This window comes from Dendrobium catenatum, unplaced genomic scaffold (genome assembly GCF_001605985.2).
Source record: "Dendrobium catenatum unplaced genomic scaffold, ASM160598v2 fragScaff_scaffold_465, whole genome shotgun sequence".
Taxonomy (NCBI): domain Eukaryota; kingdom Viridiplantae; phylum Streptophyta; class Magnoliopsida; order Asparagales; family Orchidaceae; genus Dendrobium; species Dendrobium catenatum.
Genome location: NW_021318927.1, coordinates 764437 through 787053, shown reverse-complemented (window position 1 = coordinate 787053; position 22617 = coordinate 764437). Strand labels below are relative to the sequence as shown.

The 22617-nt window shown below is 34.5% G+C and overlaps 1 protein-coding gene, 1 non-coding gene and 1 pseudogene across 2 annotated transcripts in view; all 3 read left to right on the top strand.

Moving 5' to 3' along the window:
- Nucleotides 1–265: 265 nt before the first annotated feature.
- LOC110103169 lies at nucleotides 266–15728 on the top strand (annotated as a pseudogene).
- A 245-nt stretch (nucleotides 15729–15973) lies between these two features.
- The window catches only part of LOC110103068 (autophagy-related protein 18a), a 26923-nt gene continuing 20279 nt past the window's right edge, over nucleotides 15974–22617 (top strand). The window contains exon 1 of the mRNA XM_020831621.2: nucleotides 15974–16958. Within this exon, the coding sequence (XP_020687280.1) occupies nucleotides 16008–16958 (951 nt within the window). The 5' untranslated portion in view covers nucleotides 15974–16007. The remainder of the gene's footprint in view (nucleotides 16959–22617) is intronic.
- Nucleotides 18238–18340, top strand: LOC114579528. Its single transcript, XR_003700562.1, has one exon. It is a non-coding gene; the product is annotated as a U6 spliceosomal RNA (small nuclear RNA).

The window sequence follows — 22617 nt, the reverse complement described above, 5'->3', positions numbered from 1 at the left end:
GATGATAGTTAATGATTAGATAGAAGTCTGGAGATGACCGGTGGTGTAGAAAAATTTTAATGATGTTTGATAGTTGGGAAGAACTTAAACGATGGTCGATGGTCTTATACAGGCACAATGAAGGATGGTGGATGGGTAGAAGTCTGGCAATGCTTGGTGGCCAGGTAGAAGGCTATTGATGGATAGTGGTAGTGTAAAAGTTTGGCGATGGGTAGTGGCAGGGTAGAAGTCTGGCGATGGCTGGTGGTATGGAAGAAGTCCAATGATGTTGGTGGCCAGGAAGAATTCCAATGACACTGGTGGCCAGGAAGAAGTCCGGCGGACAGTAGGTGGCAGGCAGAAGTCCAGCGTCGGACGGGACCAGGTAGAATTCTAGTGACTATTAATGGTTGGGTAGAAGTTTGGCAATGGTTGGCGGCCAGACAGAAGTCCAATGGTAGTCAATGGCTGGGTAGAGATCGAGTAGAAACTTGGTGGAAAAAGTGATCTCATATTTCTCTACCTTGGTCCTCTTCTTTTTTGCCTCTCCACTCTTTGTGAAGAATGAGGCATCTATTTATAGTTTTTTTTTAAAGACATGGCTAGTAAATAAGGAGAGATTAAAGGCATGTTAGGAGTGATTTTGATGGATGATCAATAATGTTTCACTTAATTATATACAATTTATTGAGCATTTTAGTGTATTAATGATGTTTAAATTCAATGGTCCTAGGCTCGTTGGATTCATCTTGTCGAGCAACTCAATTCGACTATAAGAATGTTATATATGGATATCTTTTGATCATCCAATTTATGCTTTAAAACATTCAAACATGCTTTGGGCACTAGATTTTGACTCATTTAGGTTCAAATTAGACTAATTTTGGTTTTGTTAGGTTTTTACTCTTTGAGACAATCAATTTAAATATAAGTTTTGTTGAAATTGGAGTTGAGATGGCTCCAAATATAGTTTCAGAAGTTTCCAATTAGAGTTTTTATTGAGATTTGTACCCTACCAAGAAATTTTTTTATGATATATCAAATAATAATAATAATAATAATAATAATAATAATAATAATGAGTTTGCCCACCCTAAAAAAATGGTTGGTTCGGGTCCTAAGCTTGCTTTGGTAGAGTTTTATAATCTATCACAAAAGGAAAAATGATTTTCATGATCAAAATTGTTAGGGGTTTCAAAAAATGAGCCGACTCAGAGAACTAACTTAGGGTTCAGGTTGGCTCATTTGATAAATGAGTTTGGATCAATTTGTGTATTTCAACCCATTTATTAAATGGGTCGGGTTTAGACTAACACGTCAACCTAATTTTAATGTGAAATAACCCGTTTAATAATTATTTTCTTAAATTATTTTATACATTGGTATGATTATCTTATTTTTAATCAATTACCATAAAATCTATGATTGATGAGGTAATTGTAGTGTGCTAGAATATACGTGGCGATAGAGTTAGAAAATTTTTATCTTAGCATTACACGAATATCAAGCACATAAACAAAAGAAAAATGTAACACCATAATTTTTATGTGGAAACCCTGGAAAACTGAAAAACCATGGGGCCATGCCCAATTAAAAGGATTCCACTAGTGTTTGCTTGGATTATAAGTGACTAACTCATCCTTTAAATTGAGATCGATCAAATTACAGTAATCACCTCCCATGTTGAAATTCAGTTACACAAGGAGATCGAAAATTGAAAGTACGAGATGAATTTGTATTTTTTAAAATAAAGAACAAAGGCTAAACATGAGTTCTATATTTTTGTAATTTAAAAAAAAACAACTTAACTAATTCAAAGTGGAAGCTAGTGATTAAAAATGATTGCAACGGTGGTGATGAAATTTTAAGTCACACAATGAAGTACCAAAATCAAATTCTCAGCAAGTAGTTATAATAATATTAAATGCAACAAAAAATAAAATATGGTAAATGGAAAAAAGCACACCATATGATTTATATTGGTTAGGTCACTCGACCTATGTCCACTCCCCAAACTCCTCCACTATGGGAGTTGCACTGCTCAAAAGTAATTATCCTTCTACCCCTACAACATGGCGGAGAAGCCTTTACATAATCTCACTTTCACCTTCCCCAGTGTGGCGAGTGCCAGACGCTATATCACCCTCACAGTGATGGCAGTGGACCTTCTCATTTTTCTCCCTATTAGAGAAGGAAGATGACCTTCGAGGATGTTGACCTTGAAGTTTGTCCCCCTTAGAGGGCTCCCATAAGATTTACCCAGGTCATAGGAGGTTCAAGCGTGCAGTAGGCTTGGAGCAACCTTGTGATCCCCTCACGCTCTTTCTCCCTCACAAAATCACCTTCTCCTTCCTCTCACAAGCCCTAAATTCCTTCAAGAAGCTCCTTATCAAGAGTTCCCTTCCTTTGTCATATTCCTCTCTCTTACTTCAAAAGATAAAAGCATTACTTAAATATTAGGCTCTAAGAAGCCCTAAGATTTTAAATTTAGTCATTTTTATTCTTACAGAATGATCATAGATCGTATAGCATGATCTGGTCAAAATAGCTTTCATCCTGGTACGAAGGAGTATGAACAGGCAACAATTCTCAAATATATCACATAGTATGATACAAATATCATCCAGCATGATGTACTGTGCTTCTCCTGTTAATATAGGAAGAACACTAGGATGGCCAAAATTTGCCTCTATTCATCATCTGGTATGATCCACCTCATATAATACGTTTAGTTAAAATCTTTAGGTCCTTTGTTATGATGTTTACATCATCCAATATGATTAGTTCAAAAATTAAGATTCATCTAGTATGATCTTTGGGACGACCAAAAATAGCATCGGTTCATCATACGGTATAAACCAGGTCATATAGTATGATCACCAATCATTAATTAAGCCTTATTTAATTAACTAATAATAGGGATTAATTTTAGTAAGTATTCAAATTTTCATATTGTATGATCAGTTCAAAATTTAAAGATTTAAAAACTTACTTAAATTAATATGGCGGTTAGGGTTTCAGATTAAAAATGAATAGTATAGTACGATGGTGATCATACAGTACGATTAGTTCATAGAAGATAGTCGTTGAGCCATAATGTTTCGTATAGTATGATTTAAAATCATATAGTATGATGTACAAAAAATTCCTTTAAAAAAAATCTCCCCTGTGTGTGTGCTTGGTTACTCAGTTTGCATACACTTTTTTTTGCCAGACTTAAGAAACAAATAAAAAATAAAAAATATAAAGTTACATACTCCTTCATATCCTATTCTACCCAGTCTCGAGTTTTCTGTTGTCTTGAGAAGCATGTGATCTCCCTAAAATGTTCATACTCATAGACAAGAGTAACGTTCAAAATATTCAATGAAGAATAAGATAATAAAATCAATATTATTTGTCATCATCAAAATCTCAAACTAGGGATCATAAACTACAACAATATCCCCTTTTTGATGATGTTAAATTATATAGTCAATAGTAAAGATAATATATAATTTATTTTTTAATAAACATAACTAAAAACATGAATAGAAAAACATGAGCAAAAATATGAACAGGGCAAAAAACATGCATTTCATTTTAATTTTGAAACTAAAATAGAAAACATGATATGCAATAAGAAGGCATACTAACTAAGGATAGACAAACTTCTCCCACTTTTGACATCACCAAAAAGAGGAATACCAAAACAAACTTAAAACACATTAGACAATGACTTAGTTAAAAAGGAGGATCTTGATCAGTTGGTGGTAGAGGTGGCTGAAAGAAGTGATGGATGGATGCAAACTGATGATCAATTAAAACAAATCTTTCCCCAAACCATCACATGTTGTGCTATTGGTGTTTTTCCTGGATATGAGAGTCAAGCTGGGTTTCTAGTTGGTCGAGTTATTGAATGATGTAGTCGTGAGGATATGTAGGTACAAGTCCTCTTTATGGAGCAGATCTTTCTAGTGGAGCATATTTTCCTGCTCGAGCATCATCCCCTTCTTCATAAAAATATGGCTCATCATGTGCTTGCCCCCGAGGAATCAAGATATGGAAGGAGACATCGTAAAGAAAATAGGGACAATGTCGGGTTTACTAAGATATGTTAACTAGTATTTGTTATAAAGAATGTATCCTACGACATAGCCGAGGGATAAAATTGAGTTTCTATAGATGCTAGGAAGGTGAATTTGCATCATGTTCTAGATATAGTTAATAATTAAATTGGCTTCATCAAATTTAGTATTGGACATAATCAGGTAGGTGACAACATATAAGATTGGGGTCATGCGCATCCTATCTATAGCTTTGGGTATTATGGATGTCCTAAGCACGTGTTAGATGATGCAGGATTTTGGATTAAGGATTGGACAAGAGGTCAGTGTTGGTTCAAAGAAATATTTCTAAGGACCAAATTGATGGAACTCCAGTCAAACTCATTTGTTATGAAAGAGTGAGCTCGAGGTCCTTCAGTAGAAAGCCTGATATATTGAGCGAGGTCTGCTTTAGTGATTTATATATTTTGATGGCATATAAAAAAAGTGAGGGTCAAGTTGTTTATATGGAACTCATAGAGGAGCTCAGAATTGAATAGAAAGGCTAGGGTAAGAATAAATTAAAAGGTAGAGAATCAAAGAGGCTCATCACCTCAAAGTTAAGGTCTGCTTGATTTAATATACGAGAAGGACTTATCTTGCATGCTTTCAAGTTATGATACGTATCCTCATTCTTATAAGATAAAAAGTGATTGTCGTGGAAATGAGAGAAAGAGGAGCTTCCTAGGATAATTCGGCCTCATTTGCTTGAGCTCGCCATTGAGTAGATAAAAGTGAAGACAAGTGAAGTAAAGAGAGGATGAGTGAAATGATCTTAATCCCCCTTATTTATAGAATTTTTTATTATTCATATAGTATGATCAAGTAACTATTTCTTCTGAATGATCAGTTGGGAAAAGATGGTCAAATTATATAGTACGATCGATATTGTATAGTACGATATGAAGGAATTATGTTCAGCATGAGGAGTCATCATTATGAACTTTGATGAAAAGTATCGTACAGTACGAATGGGTGTTTGTACAATACAAAGGGCAATAATATCATATTGATCGAGTTTAATTCATATCAATCCATTTGTACATGTGAATTGTATAGTATGAAATAGAGATATCGTATAGTACGAAGGAAAAGTATATCATACCAAATAATTTGAAAGCATGGCCACATGTATCATACAATATGAAGAGAATTATACAGTATAATAGGCATATCAAAAATAAAATATGGAATGTTGGTTGAATAGAGGGCTGTGATCTATGTATTTTGTATAGATAGTACAGTATAAATGTTAACCGTATAGTATGATGGGGATAGAAAATTGGTCATTTTGAGAGTTCAGTGAGGTGAGTGTGTGACAATCAGGAAATACCTTAGATCATTTTTTTATATATTTTTTTCTTTTGTAATTTTTTTTTTTAAATTTGGATCACGCATGAATGTCTATGACACCTAGTTTTGTCCTCAAGATGCTAAAGGTGTCATAGGCTAGTGGTTTCATGAATTTGTTTGCCAATTAATCTCCTATAGCTATATGGTGCAATTATATGTCTCCTTTGGCTATATGATCTCTTATGAAGTGATGTCTAATGGTTATATTTTATGTTTGGGAGTGTCGAATTGGATTTTTGGATATGCAAATTGCACTAGTGTTGTCATACATAATTGGAATGGTTCCTACAGGTAAACCAATATTTAGAAGTTATGGTTTCAACCATAGCACTTGTGCAGTACAACTTCCTACTTCTATATATTCTGCCTTAGCCATGGAAAGGGATACTAAATTTTGTTTCCTACTGAACCAGGAAACTAAGGATTGTCCTATGAATTGACAGTATCTAGAGGTGCTTTTTCTATCTACCCTTCATCCTATAAAAGCAAAATTTGAGTATCCTAAGATTTAAAAGGAGGTGTTTTTCATAGGATATCAAATTCCTAAGTTTTGGGTGCCTAGTATATATTTAAGGATTCTCTTAAGCACAATCAAGTGATACTCTTTAGGGCCAGCTTAGAATCAAGCACAGAGGCACACACTAAATATTTAGTCTGGTCTACTACAGTTAAATAATGGAGAGATCCAATTATTCCTCCATATTTTTTTTGGTCTACTGATTTTTCATTCAGGTCTTTATCTACTTGAACCGTAAAACTCATGGGACTGTTCATGGTCTTAGCATTACTCATTTCCTATATTTTTTAAATATCCTTTATGTATTTTGTTTAGCTAAAGAATATTCCATCTTTCTTCTATTTTACACTAAACCTAAGAAAATAATTTAGCTCTCTCATTATGCTCATTTCAAACTCGTTACTCATTATTTTTAAGAGTTCATCACACATGGTTTTATCTAAAGATCCAAATAAGATGTCATCTACATAAATTTGAATAATAAGAATTTCATCTTTTATCCTTTGTAAAAAAAGGATGATGTCTACACTACCCTCAACAAATCCTCTAACTAGTAAGAATGAGCTAATTCTTTCATACCAAGCTCTATGTTCTAGCTTTAACCCATACAATGCCTTTTTAATTTGAATGCATGATTAAGAAATTATGAATTTTCAAATCCGGGGGGTTGCTCAACATACACATCCTCTTTGATTACCCCATTTAGAAAAGCACTCTTCACATCCATTTGATATATATATTAAAACCATTGAAGCAAATAATTGCTAAGAGCACCCTTATGGCTTCTAGTCTAGCTACTAGGCAAAGGTTTCTTCAAAGTCTATGCCCTCAATCTGGTTATACCTCATAGATACTAGTATGGCCTTATTTCTTACTATGGTTCCTGAGTCATTCACCTTATTTTTAAAGACCCACTTTATTCCCATTACACTCTGCTCTTTAGTTCTTTTAACTTATTCCCATACATCATTTCTAGTAAATTGGTTCAATTCTTCTTGTAATGTTAGGATCCAAAATTCATCTCCTAAAGCTTGATATATACTTATGAGTTCTATTATTGAGATAAATACATAATGACTAACCTCCTTTCTAAGTCTGTACCTAGTTCTCACACCTTCCGATGGATCTTCTAAGATTAATTCCTTAGGATGACTAGAAGAATATCTCCAATATCTAGGCAATTCTTCCTGAGGTTCTCCTCTTTCTCCTATGGTCATAGTTTCTACTCCTTGAATGGCCTCTACCTCATCTTCTTCAAATTTAGGTTCAGAGGAGTTATTTGATTAATCAAATACTACATGGGTAGACTCTTCTAATACTAGGGTTCTCTTATTAAAGATTTTATAGGTCTTACCTATAGATGAATAACCAAAGAAGACACCCTCATCAGCATTGGGAACATATTTTATAAGAGAAATTTTCCATTAATTAAGATAAAATATTTGTAACTAAAGACATGCAAGTGCGAAAGATTTGGTGTTTGACCTTTAAGGAGTTCATAGGGTGTTTTATTCAACTTCGACCTAATATTCAACCTATTTAAGATATAACACACAGTGTTCACCGCTTCTGCCCAAAAATCTCTAGGAGAGTGTACTCAGCTAATATTGCCTTAATAGCTTCTATCAAAGTTCTATTCTTTCTCTAAGCTATTCCATTTTACTGAGGGGTTCAAGGGGCAGAGAAGTTATGCTCTATTCCTATCTCTTAACAGAAGGATTCAAATCTTTCTTTTTGAAACTCTCCACCATGATAACTATGGATTGCCGAGATTCTACATCCTAATTTCTCTTGAATCCAAGTGGAGAAAGTTCTAAATTCCTCAAGCAACTCATTCTTATGTGCTAAGAATCTTACCCAAGTGAATCTAGAGAAGTCATCTACAATCACGAACCCATAACTTTTTCTACCTAGGCTAGCTGTGCTAACTGGACCAAATAGGTTCATGTAAAGGATTTCTAGTGGCCTAGATGTGTCCACACTCTTGTTTGAATGAAATGATGATTTTACTTATTTTCTTAGTTGATAGGCATCACATAGATGATCCTTAGTGAATTCTAACTTAGGTATGCCTCTAACTAGGTTTTTCTTAGTGATATTTCTAAGTGTTTTCATGATAGCATGGTATAGTCTCCTATGTCATAGCCAAGAGTCATCCATTATACTTTTTAAACACAGTGAATTTGAATTTTCAATACAGTTAAGATCTAACATGTAAACATTATTTATTTATTTTCCTTATAATACAAGTTTATCATTTAAGCTAATCAAGCATTTGTTAGAGAGAATTTTATGTCAAATCCTTTGTCACATAATTGATTAATGCTTAACAAATTATATTTTAAACCATAAACTAATAATACATTTTTAATTAAAAAACTTTTAGAATTTCCAACAATTCCTGAGCCCACCACTTTCCTGATGTGTTGTCTTCTAAAGCACATTGCCTCCATTCCTGGTCTCTAATGTAATAAACTTCTTCATATTTCCAGTCATAAGTCTTCAGCAGTTATTGTCCAGGTGTACATGCTCTCACTTGGTCATTTGTGAGAGCACCCCTATAAAGTTAATCAAAAGTTAGATTTAGGAACCCAAGTGAGTTTGGGTTCCTCCTTATGCTTACATGAATAAGTTGTATGCATGTTAAGATATGATGAATGTAATTTAGGCCTCAACATTAGTTGTGTCCTATAATGAATTGTGCAAGTGCGGGCTATGTGACCTAGCATGCCACAAGATAAGCACCTAATATCGAGAAATGGATTCACTAACCTATATGGGCGGTGATGCCTCTTCTTAAAGTTATGAGATGCATGCAATGTCGAGGTTTGCTCGTTTGAGCTAATGAGGATGATGGTTTAATATTTTAAAGTGATGTGAGTTTTGTTTTCAATGCTTTATTTTTATAATCATAAGCTGCCACTTTCACTTTTAATCAATGTTTATTATTATTTATTTTCCATATAAGTTCATTTAATTTCTTAAACCCTTTTTCTAACTCAATATGTGATGTCTTCAAGAAATCATTTGTATCAGATAATTCAATATGCTTCTTATTTAATGCATCAAACTCATCAAGCAGAGACATGTGATCTCTATCTAAATCAGAATGTTCTTTAACTAAATTAGCATGCTTAGTTTTAAAGTACAAAATTCAATGTTAAGATTAGCATGCATTTTCTTTAACTTTCTATATAAATAATAGATTTTTTCATAAATAACAAATAGTTCTTCATATAAAAGTTGATATACCTCGCCTTGATATGATTAATCAAGATTATCATTAGCCATTAGACACAAATTTGTTACCTACTTCTCTGCTTCTTCTTCTGATGATTCTAAGGTAGAGTTATCCCAAAATGCCTTCTGTTGTTGAAGATCTATTTTCATGAATTATGATTTTGATGATAGTAAATACTCTTATTTCTCTATGATTGCCTTATTTACTGACATTTCAAGTCCACAAGATCAGACTGCAATTTGGAACCAGCTCAAGAGTGGGTAGACTAGGTCTGAGTCAGTTTGTACCCCTTTTTTCTTTCTTGAGTCTATTGTATTTTGTGTGGCTCTTGATGCTATGCACGCACACACCTTGGAAGTTTTTTTGTCTATTCCCTAGAGTTTGTTATTTTTTGTAACATCGTCTGGGACGATATTTATATCGGCCTGGACGATCTGTTCAAAAACAGAAACCCTAATTAAGGCATCATCCTCATTAAGGCAGCCATTATTAAGTCGATCGGCCTGGACGATAGTTATATCGATCAGGACGATAGGCTCAAATCAGAAAGAATCAGCCGCCATGATCAATTTAGTATTCTTTATTTTAGGATGTCGGCCAGGATGATCTAAACATCGGCCTAGACAATGCATCACAATTATGCCTAAATTAATCTGGCAATTATGGAAAATATTAAGGCTAATTGATACGATCACATTGATAGGGCCGATTGTAGGATCGGCCAGGACGATGGCCTGGACGATTAACATCAGCCAGACTCTATTACGGGCGATGTTCAGGATGATTGTACTTGGATTTAAACTAATCCGCTAGGACGATATTGTATCGGCCTGGACGATATAACCAATTTTCTTTTGATCATCCCAAATCATCCCGGCTGATTGAACTTATTTTTGTACTGATCGGCCAGGACGATATTCATATCGGCCTGGACGATAAAGTCGGCAAGTTGCATTAATGAGCTCGTTTTGAGATATTCTATTTAAGCTTTTGACAATGCACTTTTGTAATGTCTTTGGCAGTCATTGTAGCTTTAGTCTTTTGGGAAAAACTTGAAGAGAGAGCTTGAAAGGGAGTGAGGAACGGGTGAAGTTTGAGAGAGGGAGAAGATCTTGTGAGGGGGGACTCAAGGCAGTGTGGAGGGGATTCTACATGGTTGCTCCGATAGGCTTGCACCTTAATACTGTCGGATTCAAGGCTTGTCTTGAGGAAAGTTCACAGAAGAAGAAGATCTCTTTGGTGTCAAAGGACCCAGCCACTCCGCCGCACTAGGGAAGGTGGAAGTGATTTTGTAATGGCTTCTCCGCCTAGTTGTGGGGGCTAAAGGAGGGACACTTAGTTTAGTGCAATACTCGGAGGGTGCCTCCGAGGAGTGGACGTAGGTCAAGGTTTGACCGAACCACTATAAATCTGGTGTGTTCTTTCCTTTATTATTTTCGCATAATTTCTACATTGTGTTTTCTTTGTGGTGAATTTTGGTTTGGTTTCAGTTTTGTTTTAAAGATATTTAAAAAACCAATTCACCTCTCTCTTAATTAGCCTTGGGTCAGTTTATAAAGGGCCTAACATCCCTAACGAACATTCATATGTTTCTTCAGTTTCTCTTTCTTATATTTTGGCTTCTCCTCGCCCTTCTCCTTAGTTGGATGATTCTTTACATTAGGGAAATAAGCTTGGAGGTGACTTGGTTTTTTGCACTCAAAGCAAATTGTGTTAGATAAAACTTTTGTATTCTTTGAGCTTTTACCTTTGTTCTAATTTTTTTTATGACGCCTTTGTTTTATTTTTAGAAAATTCTTGAATTGTCAGGTCATCAAGGCTATATCGTCATCTTCCATTGCTGCAGAACTTTCACTTTCTGAGTTATTTGGTTTTAGAGCCACCATTGGCTCCTTCTGCTTCTCTACTACATCATTTTGCCTTTGATTCACTCCTTACTAATAAAATATGAGTGACCCAAGAAAATTGTCAATTAAATAAATGTTTAAATTTTTGGACTCATTAATTATAATGATTTTAGCATCATAAGAACTTGGTAAATATCTCAAAACATTATTATATTTTTCAGATTTAGAAATCTCTCTACCTAGTGCATGCAAGCATGACACTATCTGGGTGTACCTAGAGTATATGTCAGATATAATTTCTCTAGGTTTCATGCCGAAGAGTTTGTAATCTTGTAATAAAATATTTAATATAGACTGTTTAACATCACTAGTTCCTTCGTACATGATACACAGTCTATCCCATATCTTCTTACCAGTATCATAGGTGGACACTCTCATGTAGTTTTCTAATTTTAATACAAAAAAGAAACAATTCAAGCATTCTGCATTTTATTGCATTAGATCCATATCCATATTGCTCCATTCACTAAATGCTATTTGAGTTTTACTATCATTCAAAAGTTTTAAAGGTGCAGTATAACCTTCTTATACCAACATTCACATGCGATAGTCTGTAGTATGTAAAAATATAGACATTCGAATATTACAAAAATTAAACGATATATTGTCAAACAAGGGTGAATGAGTTATAGAATAACCCTCCGTAGTATTACAGTTACCATAATGTGTCATGATCTATTTTTTCAAGGTTTTCTAAAACATAATTTTTGAAACCTCGCTCTAATATCAATTGAAAGTATAAGATGCGTCAAGAGGTAGGGGTGAATTGATATTTTTTGAAATAAAGAATTAAGCCTAAATAAGAGTTTTAATTTTTTTGTAATTTTTTAAAAATAACATAACTAATTTAAAGTGGAAGCTAGTGATTAAAAATGATTGCAATAGTGGTGATGAAATTTTAAATCACACAATAAAGTACCAAAATCAAATTCTCACAATGCAGTTATAGCAATATTAAATGCAATAAAAATTAAAATGTTGTAAATGAAAAAAACACACTAGAAGATTTATTGTGATTCAGTCACTTGACCAACATCCACTCCTTGAATCCTCTACTCTAAGAATTGCACTGCTCAAAAGTAATTCTCATTCTACCCCTATGTTGCGGATCTATGGTTCATGATTTTGATGATAGCAAACATTTCCTTTTCTATACGATTGCCTTATGTATTAACATTTCAGGACCACACAATCAAGACTACAATTCAGAACCAGCTCAAGATTGGGTAGATTAGGTTTGTGTCAGTTTGTAATCTTTTTCCTTTCTTGAGTCAATTGTATTGGGTGTGGGACCTATTGTTATGTAACATAGAAGTTTTCATGTTGTTCCCTTTAGGATTTCTATTTTTGGTAACATCGGCCTGAACGATCGTCCTATCGGCCTGGCCGATCGGTCTAAAAACAGAAACCCTTCCCAGGTGTAGCGTAATGCCATATGCTATGTCACCCTCCCGATGATGGTAGCAAACCTTCTCATTATTATCCCTCCTGGAGAAGGCAGAGGACCTTTGAGGATGTTGACCTTGATGGCTCTCCCCCCAGAGAGCTCCCATAAGATTTACTCGGGTCATAGAAGGAGCAAGCGTGCAACAGACTTGGAGCAACCGCGTGATCTCCTTACAATGCTCCCTCACAAACTCACCTTCTCCTTCCTATCAAAAGCCCTAAATCCCTTCAAAAAGATCCCTCTCAAGAGTTCACTTTCTTTGTAACATTCCTCTCTCTTACTTCAAAAGACAAAATCATTACTTAAATTTCAGGCTCCAAGAAACCCTAAGATTTTCAATTTAGTAATTTTTGTTCATACAATAAGATCATAGATCGTACACTACAATAAATTTAAAATAGGTTTCATACTGTTATGAAGGAGTACGAAAAAGTAATAATTCTCACATACATCTTGCAATACGATACAAATATCATCCAGAGTGATATACTATATTACTTTTATTCATACAGGACGAACATTGGGACAACCAAAATTCATCTTTGTTCATCGTCTGATACGATCCAACTCGAATAGTATGATTATTTAAAATATTCAGGTCATCTGGTACGATGTATATATCATCAAGTATGATTAGTTAAAAAAATTAAGGATCCGTCCGGTACAATCTTCGGGACGACAAAAAATTGCCTCAGTTTATCGTACAATATGAATCAGATCGTACAGTATAATCACCAATCATTAATTAAGTCTTCATTTAATTGACTAATTATGGGGGTTAATTTTAGCAAGTATTCAAATATTTTGTATGGTACGATGGGATCGTATAGTATGATCAATTCAAAATTCAACGATTTAAAAACTTGCTTAAATTAATCTGGCAGCTAGGGTTTCGTATTGAAAATGAATCGTACAGTATGATGGTGATTGTATAGTATGACTAGTTCACAAAAGATAGCTGTTGAGCCACAGTGTTTCGTACATTATGATTTAAAATTGTACAATACAATCTACAAAAAAATATATATTTTTTCCTTTAAAAAAAAACTCTCTCCCTTTGTGTGTGCATGATTACTCAGTTTGCATACACTTTTTATGGTTAGACTCAAGAAACAAAGAAAAAATAAAAAAAATATAAAGTTACAGACTCCACATCCTATTCTACCAAATCTCGAGTCTTTTGTTGTCTTGAGCAGAATGAGATCTCCCTGAAATATTAATAATCACAAATAATAGTAACATTCAAAATATTCAATGAAGAATAAGATAATTCAATCAACATTATTTGTCATTATCAAAATCTTAGACTTGGGGTCATAAACTGCAATAGAAATTAGGCGACGTTTGGTGGTCGGGCGAAAATCCGGTTTCTATTGATGATCGAATAGAAATCCACATCAATCAGGTGTTGGCCATAACTCCGGCATCAGTCGGTTGCAAGGTGAAAGTCCGGTGGTGGTCAAGTAGTCTGGTGGCAAGAGAGCTCTCTTCCTTCTATTATTTCTTCATTGATTCCTTCTTTTCTCTTCATGTTTGGGTCTCCTCTCATGAGAAATGAGGGGTCTATTTATAATTTCCTAAGAGTAGCATAGTTAATAAATAGGTGAAAAATAAAGGGTAAGTTGGAAGTGGTTTGAATGGACGATCGATGTTGAATCCCTTAATTGTGGACCATTTATAAGGCATTTAAATGTCTTAACGATATCAAAATTTGACGATCTTATGCTCGTTGGATTCGTCTCGTTGAGTAGCTTGATTCGACTCTAAGCATGTCACGTTTGGAAACTGTTTGGTAATTCAAATTATAGATTGAACCATCCAAATGTACTTCGGGTCTTTGATTTGGTCTCATTTGGGCTCGGATTGAGTCAAATTTGGTGTCGTTGGGTTCGTATTTTTGAGACGTTCAGTTCTACTATAAAATTGTTGAAATTGGAGTTAAGATGATCTTCGATTTAATTTTTGAAGTTTCCAACTTGATTTTGCTTTGAGATTCGTGTCATATATATATATATATATATATAATTAAAACGTGTTATCGAGTCGATTTGATGTTTAATTTTTTGACTCGATTATTTAATGGATTGAGTTTCAGTTGATCAGATCTGAGTTTTGTCAATTTCAAGTCGGGCCTGAACCCAACTTGTTGATCCATTTTAACACTTCTAAAGATTGCATTTGCACCTATTAACTTGAAAATGAAATACTTATATTATGCAAATTTATTATTATTTCGTAGTGCTTGAAAAATTAGATATATTTAATCCTAAAAAATTATAATATTTTTGATACATTTAGGCTAATTAAGATAAATTCATACACACATCACATAAATGAGATTCAAATCTAAATTGATAGTCAATACTTTCAACTAATTAAAAAATCATAAATTAAAGTAATATATATTTTTATAATTTATCGCATGATAACAAAAAAAGGGGTTTTTACATACATACCACTTAAAACTATTAAAATTACATATCTAACATCTAAAGTATACTATTTACTTTTCTACCACCTAAATACTATTCATCTCACCTAAAATACCACTCTGTCAGCTCCCATCAAAATCCCACCCCGACCTTCATTTCGCCAACCCCACCCAGACTTTCATTTAACGAAACATTGTCGGAGACAGTGAAGGTGTTTTTTGGTATACCGATGGCTATTCAGGGAGACCGGGAAGAGGTCATCTAGAAGTAGTAGGAAGAAGAGAAGCAGGAAAGTGGCTTCGGATTACAGTGATAATTCTTATTCTGTGTCAAGTCCTAGAGCCAGGAAGAGGACCTCAAAGAAGAAAAAAAATAAGCAGTCTAAATCGGTGAACTTGTCTGAATCAGAGCCTGATGTCAGATCTGCTGACGCTAATAAACCTGAGATTGATCCTGAAGCCGTAAAATTCATGGAGATGATTGAATTGTAGAAGAAACAGGCTTTGGATGGTGAGCTTCTTGTAGGACCTATGCCTCTTCCACGTGCAGAAGGCCACATAAGCTATGGTGGGGCTCTGAGGCCAGGAGAAGAAGATGCCATAGCACAATATGTACAGCAAGGCAAGCGTATTCCAAGGAGAGGAGAGGTCGGTCTTTCTGCTGAGGAGATTCAAAAATTTGAGGACTTAGGCAATGTGATGAGTGGAAGTAGGCAAGGAGAAGCCATCAACGATGTAGGGAAGAACATTAGCAGAGAAAATCGATGATGGATTCCATTCGGAGAAGCCAGATTGAGAGGAGCGAACGAAGGTCGGGGTGGGGTTTGACGGCAGTTGACGGAGTGGTATTTTAGGGGAGATGAATGGTATTTAGGTGGTAGAAAAGTAAATAGTATACTTTAGGTGTTAGCTTTGTAATTATAATAGTTTTAGGTGTTATGTATGTAAAAATCCAAAAAAAAAAAACATCTTGTGCTCTACGGTTAAAAGTTGACCCCTCCTTTTTATTCCCAGAAAGAACAAAGAATTTCTTAACAGAACTCATCCATGGCAGCCGATACGCCTGCTCCTTCATCCCCATGCCGAAACCCTAACTATAATCCCGATCGAAACCCGAATTCACCAAAACCCAAAGATTCTAGCCTCGATTCACTTTCGCTGGAACCCCATCTTTCTCCTTCTCAGGCACGGCCGAACGAGGAGGATATGCTGGATGAGACATCGCAGCCTTCATCCTTAGTCACCGCGCCGACTGCGGTGCTTCCTTCCCCGTTATCTCCCTCTTCTCCAATTGTGGCGGTAACATCCCCGGCGCCGGTGGCTGTGCCTACAGCTCCAGCCTCTGTTGATACGGCCAAGGTGGGAATTCCAACGCTGCTCCACCTCTCATTCAACCAGGACTATGGATGTTTCACCGCTGGTACCGACCGTGGTTTTCGAATCTATAATTGCGATCCCTTCCGCGAGATCTTCCGCCGCGACTTCGACGACGGTGGCATCGGCGTCGTTGAGATGCTGTTCAGGTGCAACATACTTGCCCTTGTCGGTGGCGGTCGGCAGCCCTATTACCAACCGAACAAAGTGATGATTTGGGACGACCATCAAAGCCGCTGCATCGGCGAGCTCTCTTTTCGATCGGAGGTTCGCGCCGTCCGGCTGCGGCGGGATCGCATCGTAGTTGTGCTTGACCACAAGATCTTCGTCTACAATTTCGCTGATCTCAAGCTTGTTCATCAAATCGAGACAGTGCCAAACCCTAAGGGTCTTTGTGCCGTTTCTCAGCAGCAGGGGTCGTTGGTGCTCGTGTGCCCAGGGGGGCAGAAAGGGCAGGTGAGAGTGGAGCACTATGGGTCGAAGAAGACCAAGTTCATCGTGGCGCATGATTCTAGGATTGCATGCTTTGCACTCTCACAGGATGGGCGGTTGATCGCCACAGCCAGCACCAAAGGAACACTGGTTAGGATTTTCAGCACCATGGATGGAACACTCCTTCAAGAGGTAGTATTTTTCCTTTGGCTTTTTATTTATGTGCTGATTGCTATAGTTGTGGCAACTTTTTTTTTAGGTGGTGGGTACGGGTGTTTTGTTTGAGATTGATGAACTTGGTGCCTGGAATGTTTTTACTTAATTAAAGGATAGGGGACTGTTGCCATACTTGTTTTGCAGGATTTATAAATTCAACTTCAAAAAATTAGGATAAGACCAGTGGCAATTATGATATTGAGTGAACCAAATTGTTTGAAGCAATGTTGATAATAAAAGGAAAATGTTTGACACTGAGACATGCCAGAAGTTATTGTATATTTTTAATGCTGCACATTATTATGTAATATGAAAGTTAATATTAGATTTATTCAGAGTAACATAAGGTTAAAAATTCAAAGATATTGTGGACTGGGATGAGGATTGGAGTGAAGAAGATTTGAAAGACTTTTGAGTGCCTATGGTTAGTGATATGGTGATTGCTATAAAATTAATTATTGATTAGTTCATTACTAATGTGATTAGTTCTTATACTCAAGTTGTATTTGAAGGAAAAAAAATAGATGAACTAGTATGAAGTTTACTTAAGAAATAGAATAATTGTTCATGTGACTTAATTAGTATGTTTGTTCTACTGTCTTTGGAGGTTGTGTGCGGCATGATTCATGGTAGGTATGAGATATGAGATATGAGATAATAATGTCATATGAAAAGCTATACCTCAACCCTTACTAGCATATTATCTTGTAAATCATATACTCTAGGAAATGAGATGGGTATTATGTTACTTTTAAAAGTGAAGCTAAAATATTGTATGTACATTTTTTTAATCAAAAAGAAAAATATTTTTGCAGAGATTGCTAGAAGATTACCGGAGTGTTTGATCATATAATAAATATTAGTAGCTAGGGATCTAAATCTTATAAGCATAAAAAAGTAATCAAAAGAAATTGTTGTTCTAGAATATGATGATGGACCGTTTTGAGTGAGAACTTATCCATTTTCCTAGATAAGATATTATTATTCAAGTTGGAACTATAAAGTTGAACCAGGTTTGAAGTGAGGTAAGATGGCTATTTGCATTGTAAAAATGCCCATTGAGTTTCTTGAATAGTCTAGAAAAAGATTTTAAATAAGTACTGGAAATTGGTGGTGGAGTGCGAAGGTATCAAGGTTATTAAGAAAAACAGTGCTTTGATGAATGACAAATAGTGAAAACTATTCAGGTAATCATTATAAGGCTGCAAAACATTTTACAATAAAGGTTGTTATTGTGCAGAATTTATAGTTTTTAATCTCTTCGGAGACATCCGATAAAATTGGAACGATACAGAGAAGATTAACATGGCCCCTGTGCAAGGATGACACGCATAAATCGAGAAATGGTCCAAATATTTTAACACTGCCGTTGCAAGGTCCCAAGTCCTGGATGAGAAAAGTGGAGGGTTGTGTTAGGTAGTCGACAGCCAGCGTAAAACTTGTCGAACAATAATGACATGAATCCTTTAAAAAATTGTGTTAATGCTAGGGCGTCCCCTGGAAGCGACGTGCTGTATGGCCTGAATACAGTGACAAGTGTGCAAGGGCCGCTGCACCGGCGCCCGGGTACAGTGTTAAATATGCAAGGGTTCCCACATCAAGAACGGATGTGGGCAAAGAAGCTAGTCCATGAAACTAAAATTAGGATAGGAACTTGGAATATAGGTTCCCTTACAGGAAAATTAATGAAATTAATAGATATTATGATTCATAGGAAGTTAAATATTTTGTGCATTCAAGAAACTAAATGGGTTGGAGATAAGGCTAAGGAAATTGATAGTTTAGGATTTAAACTTTGGTATTCGGGTAGGAGTCGTACTAGAAATGGTGTAGGTGTTATTATAGATAAGAGTTTAAAGGATAATGTTATAAAAATTAATAGGATTGAAGATAGAATTATAGCTTTAAAGATTGTTGTTGATGATAAGATTGTTAATATTATAAGTGCTTATGCTCCTCAAGTAGGTTTGGATATGAGTTCTAAATTAAATTTTTGGAATGACTTAGAAGAATTAATACAAAATATACCTCTTGAAGAAAGAGTTTTTATTGGAGGAGATTTAAATGAACATGTTGGTAGAGAGGTAGAGGTAGTGATTTTAAAAGCATTCATAGTGGCATGGATTGGAATGACGAATGAAGATTGGCAAGCCATATTGGATTTTTTGTTTAGCTTATAATTTTTAATTGCTAATACCTTATTAAGAAAAAGGATTGAGCATCTCATCACTTATAAAAGGATATAATACAACCCAGATTAACTATTTTCTTATTAAAAAAATTAAATCGTTTAGATTGCAAAGATTGTAAAGTTATTCCGAGTGAAAATTTATGTACCCAACATCGATTATAGTTTTGGACTTAAAGATAAAGGGGCATAAAATAAAAAATAAAGTAAACAATTTTCTAAGGATTAAATGGGGGCATTTAAAGAATTTAACAAAAATATTTTGGAATTAAGATTTTAGATCTTAAGATTTTGTCTGTGATGAGAATGCTAATATTTATTGGGAAAAAGTGGCTAGTGATATTAAGAATATTGCAAAAGATGTCCTTGGAGTATTCAAAGGGAAAAGCTCCTATTAGTAAAAAATAGTTGGTGGTGGAATCCTAATGTGCAAGAAAAAATTAAAAATAAGAAGTTTGTTATAAAAATTGGTTTAATTTTAAAAATTCTGATAATTGGGAAATTATTAAAGTGGCTGTAAGGATGCTAAGAAAGCAATATGCGATGCAAAAGGCATTAGCTTTTATTGATTTATATTAAAAGATTAGATACTAAAGAGGGAGAAGATATATGTATAAGTTAGGTCCAAACAAGAGATAGGAGTAGTTAAGGATTTAATTCAAGTTGAAGTTTTATTAAAATGCAAATAAAAAAATATTTTTTCTTAGGAAGCAGATGATATTCAACAAAGATGGATGAGATATTTTTGCTAAACTTTTTAATTGAAGATTGTGAAAATAAGATTGACTATCAGTTGACTTAGCACCCTAAATGAAAATAAGATTATGTTTTTTATCAGAGCGTATTAAGTTAAACTGAAGTTAGAGAGGCTTAAAGAAATAAAGGGTGGAAAAGCTGTTGGACCTGATGATATTCCAATAGAGGTGTGGAATGCTTAGGAGATGAAGGAATTCATGGCTTACTAAACTTTTTAATACTATTTTGAAGACTAAGAAGATGCCAGATGAGTGGAGAGATGAGGTGTTAATTCTATTTTTAAGATAAAGGTGATGCACAAGATTGTGCGGATTTATAGAGGTATTAAGTTAATGTGTTCATACTTAAAATACATGGGAGCGAGTTATGGAGCATAGGCGGCGTGATACTAATGTTTCTCAAAATCAATTTGGATTCATGCCGGGTAGGTCGACTATGGAAGCCATACATTTATTAAGAGTTTGATGGAGAAAATATAGAGAAAATAAGGAGGATCTAACATATGATATTTATGATTTAGAAAAAGCATATGATAAAGTTCCAAGAGAAGTGCTTATGGAGAGTTCTTGAAAAGAAAGGAGTCAATAATGCTTATATTCAAACATTAAAGATAGTTATGCAGGAGCTATTACTTGTTTCAAAACACAGGTGGATTGAGACAAGTATTTTCTATTTCGGTTGGGTTACATCAAGGGATCAGCCTTAAGCCCATATCTTTTTGCTTTTAGTCATGGATGTTCTCACTAGACATTTGCAAGAGATGTACCTTGGTGTATGTTTTTGCTGATGATATTCTTCTTTGTGATAAGACTAGAGAGGGAGTTGAAGGTAAACTTGAATATAGAGGTCAACCTTAGAGTCTAAAGGTTTTTCGCTTGAGTAGACTCTAAAACGGAACTATATAAAGTGTAATTTTAGTAGTAATAGACCTAGTGAGGATTGTGACTGATGCGATCAAATCATTAATAAGAGTACACGTTTTAGATATCTTGGATCTGTGTTCAGAGTGATTGGCTAAAATAGATGGGGATATTATAGCAGAATTCAAGTTTGGATGTTGAAGTGGAGCTAAGCATCGGGCTTGTTATTGTGATAAGAATGTACCCCTACAACTTATGGGAAAATTCTATAAGTCTAGTGAGGCCTGCAATGCTTTATCGGTGTTGAATGTTGCCTTTAAAAGAGAAGCATAATACTAAGTTAAGTGTGCAGGATGAGGATGCTCAGGTGGATGAGTGGCTTTACCCTTAGAGATAAGGATACGAAAATGAGCATATATGTGAAAGTTGGAGTAGCTCCAGTAGAAGATAAGATTAGAGAAAGTCGCCTTAAATGGCTTGGTCACATAAAACGGCGGCCTTGCGATGACCCCGGCTAGGAGATAAGAGGTATTAGATTTGATCCTATTTTAAGAAAGTAGGGGTAGACCTAAAAAGACTGGTTGAAAATATTAGGAATGACCTTTCTTTATTAGATTTAACGAGAATTTGACTTTTAATAGGACAAATGGAGAAAAAGGATTCCTGTAGCCGACCCACGTAGTGGGATAAGGCTGATGTTGTTGTTGTTGTTGTTAATCTTTTATATGAGGTTAGGTACTAAGAAAAAGATGAATGGAATAATATTAAATCGCTAAGGAAAGAAAAAAAGATATAGTACTTTTATTTAAGTTATTTATATTAAGAGGTAATGTTATTATGTCATAGTTTCTTAGATCAAGGCATCAGCGAATGATGGAAAAATCACTATTATTGAGATATAATTACTGCTTGTGGTTTAAGGCATAATTCTTCTTAGATAATCAAATGAGCGAATTTGATAGTAATAGTAGATTGATTTAAAAAAAGTAAAGTGAGTTAATCCTTAAAGAAACATATATCGTAAAGCCTATAGGTTGTTTCACGATATACTTAGATATGAGATTTAAGCAGATGGTATAGAATGTTTCGATTCATAAAATTTTTAGTGAATATGTAAAGATTAATCGTATTTGTTGTAAAGTAACATTGCCAGTACTAATTTTAGGGGGAAAAAAAGGATATTTCTTCTTGTATTGATTAGGGAAATCATATGCTGTGTCATATATTGAAGTATAAGAATGGATTTTTGGAATGTTAGGTAAAAAATTCACATTGGATATGAATAGAATAAATTTGGATTAATACCAACACAACATACTTTGTAGATTATTTTTTGTGCCAAGGCATATAATGAAAAACTATAAAGAGCAACAAAAGGTTTAACTATGGTTCAATTGATATTTACAGAATGCATTTGATGGTACTAAAGAATTTGTGTCACGGAGAGGAATTGCATGCTAAGATGTTTTAATTATTGAAGTTATGCATAATGAAGCATTGATAGTATAAAAAATAATAATTGAGTAATAAATAGCTTTTTAACAATAATAATTGTATAAAGGTTCATTCGATTAGACTTTTATATATTAGTTATTGAGATACGTGCAAAAGAATATTAAAAAGTATTCTATTTTATTTATGCTATTTGTGTAATAAATTAAAATTTTATTCGTTACAAATATCTTTTGATATAATTTAAAACCTTGAACAATTAAGATAAATTTTACAAAAGAACTTCTGATGATAAATGGACTTCGAATTAGTAAATAAAGTTTAATTACATAAATATATAATTTTTGTGGATGTTAAGTAATAATCTTTGGTAATATAT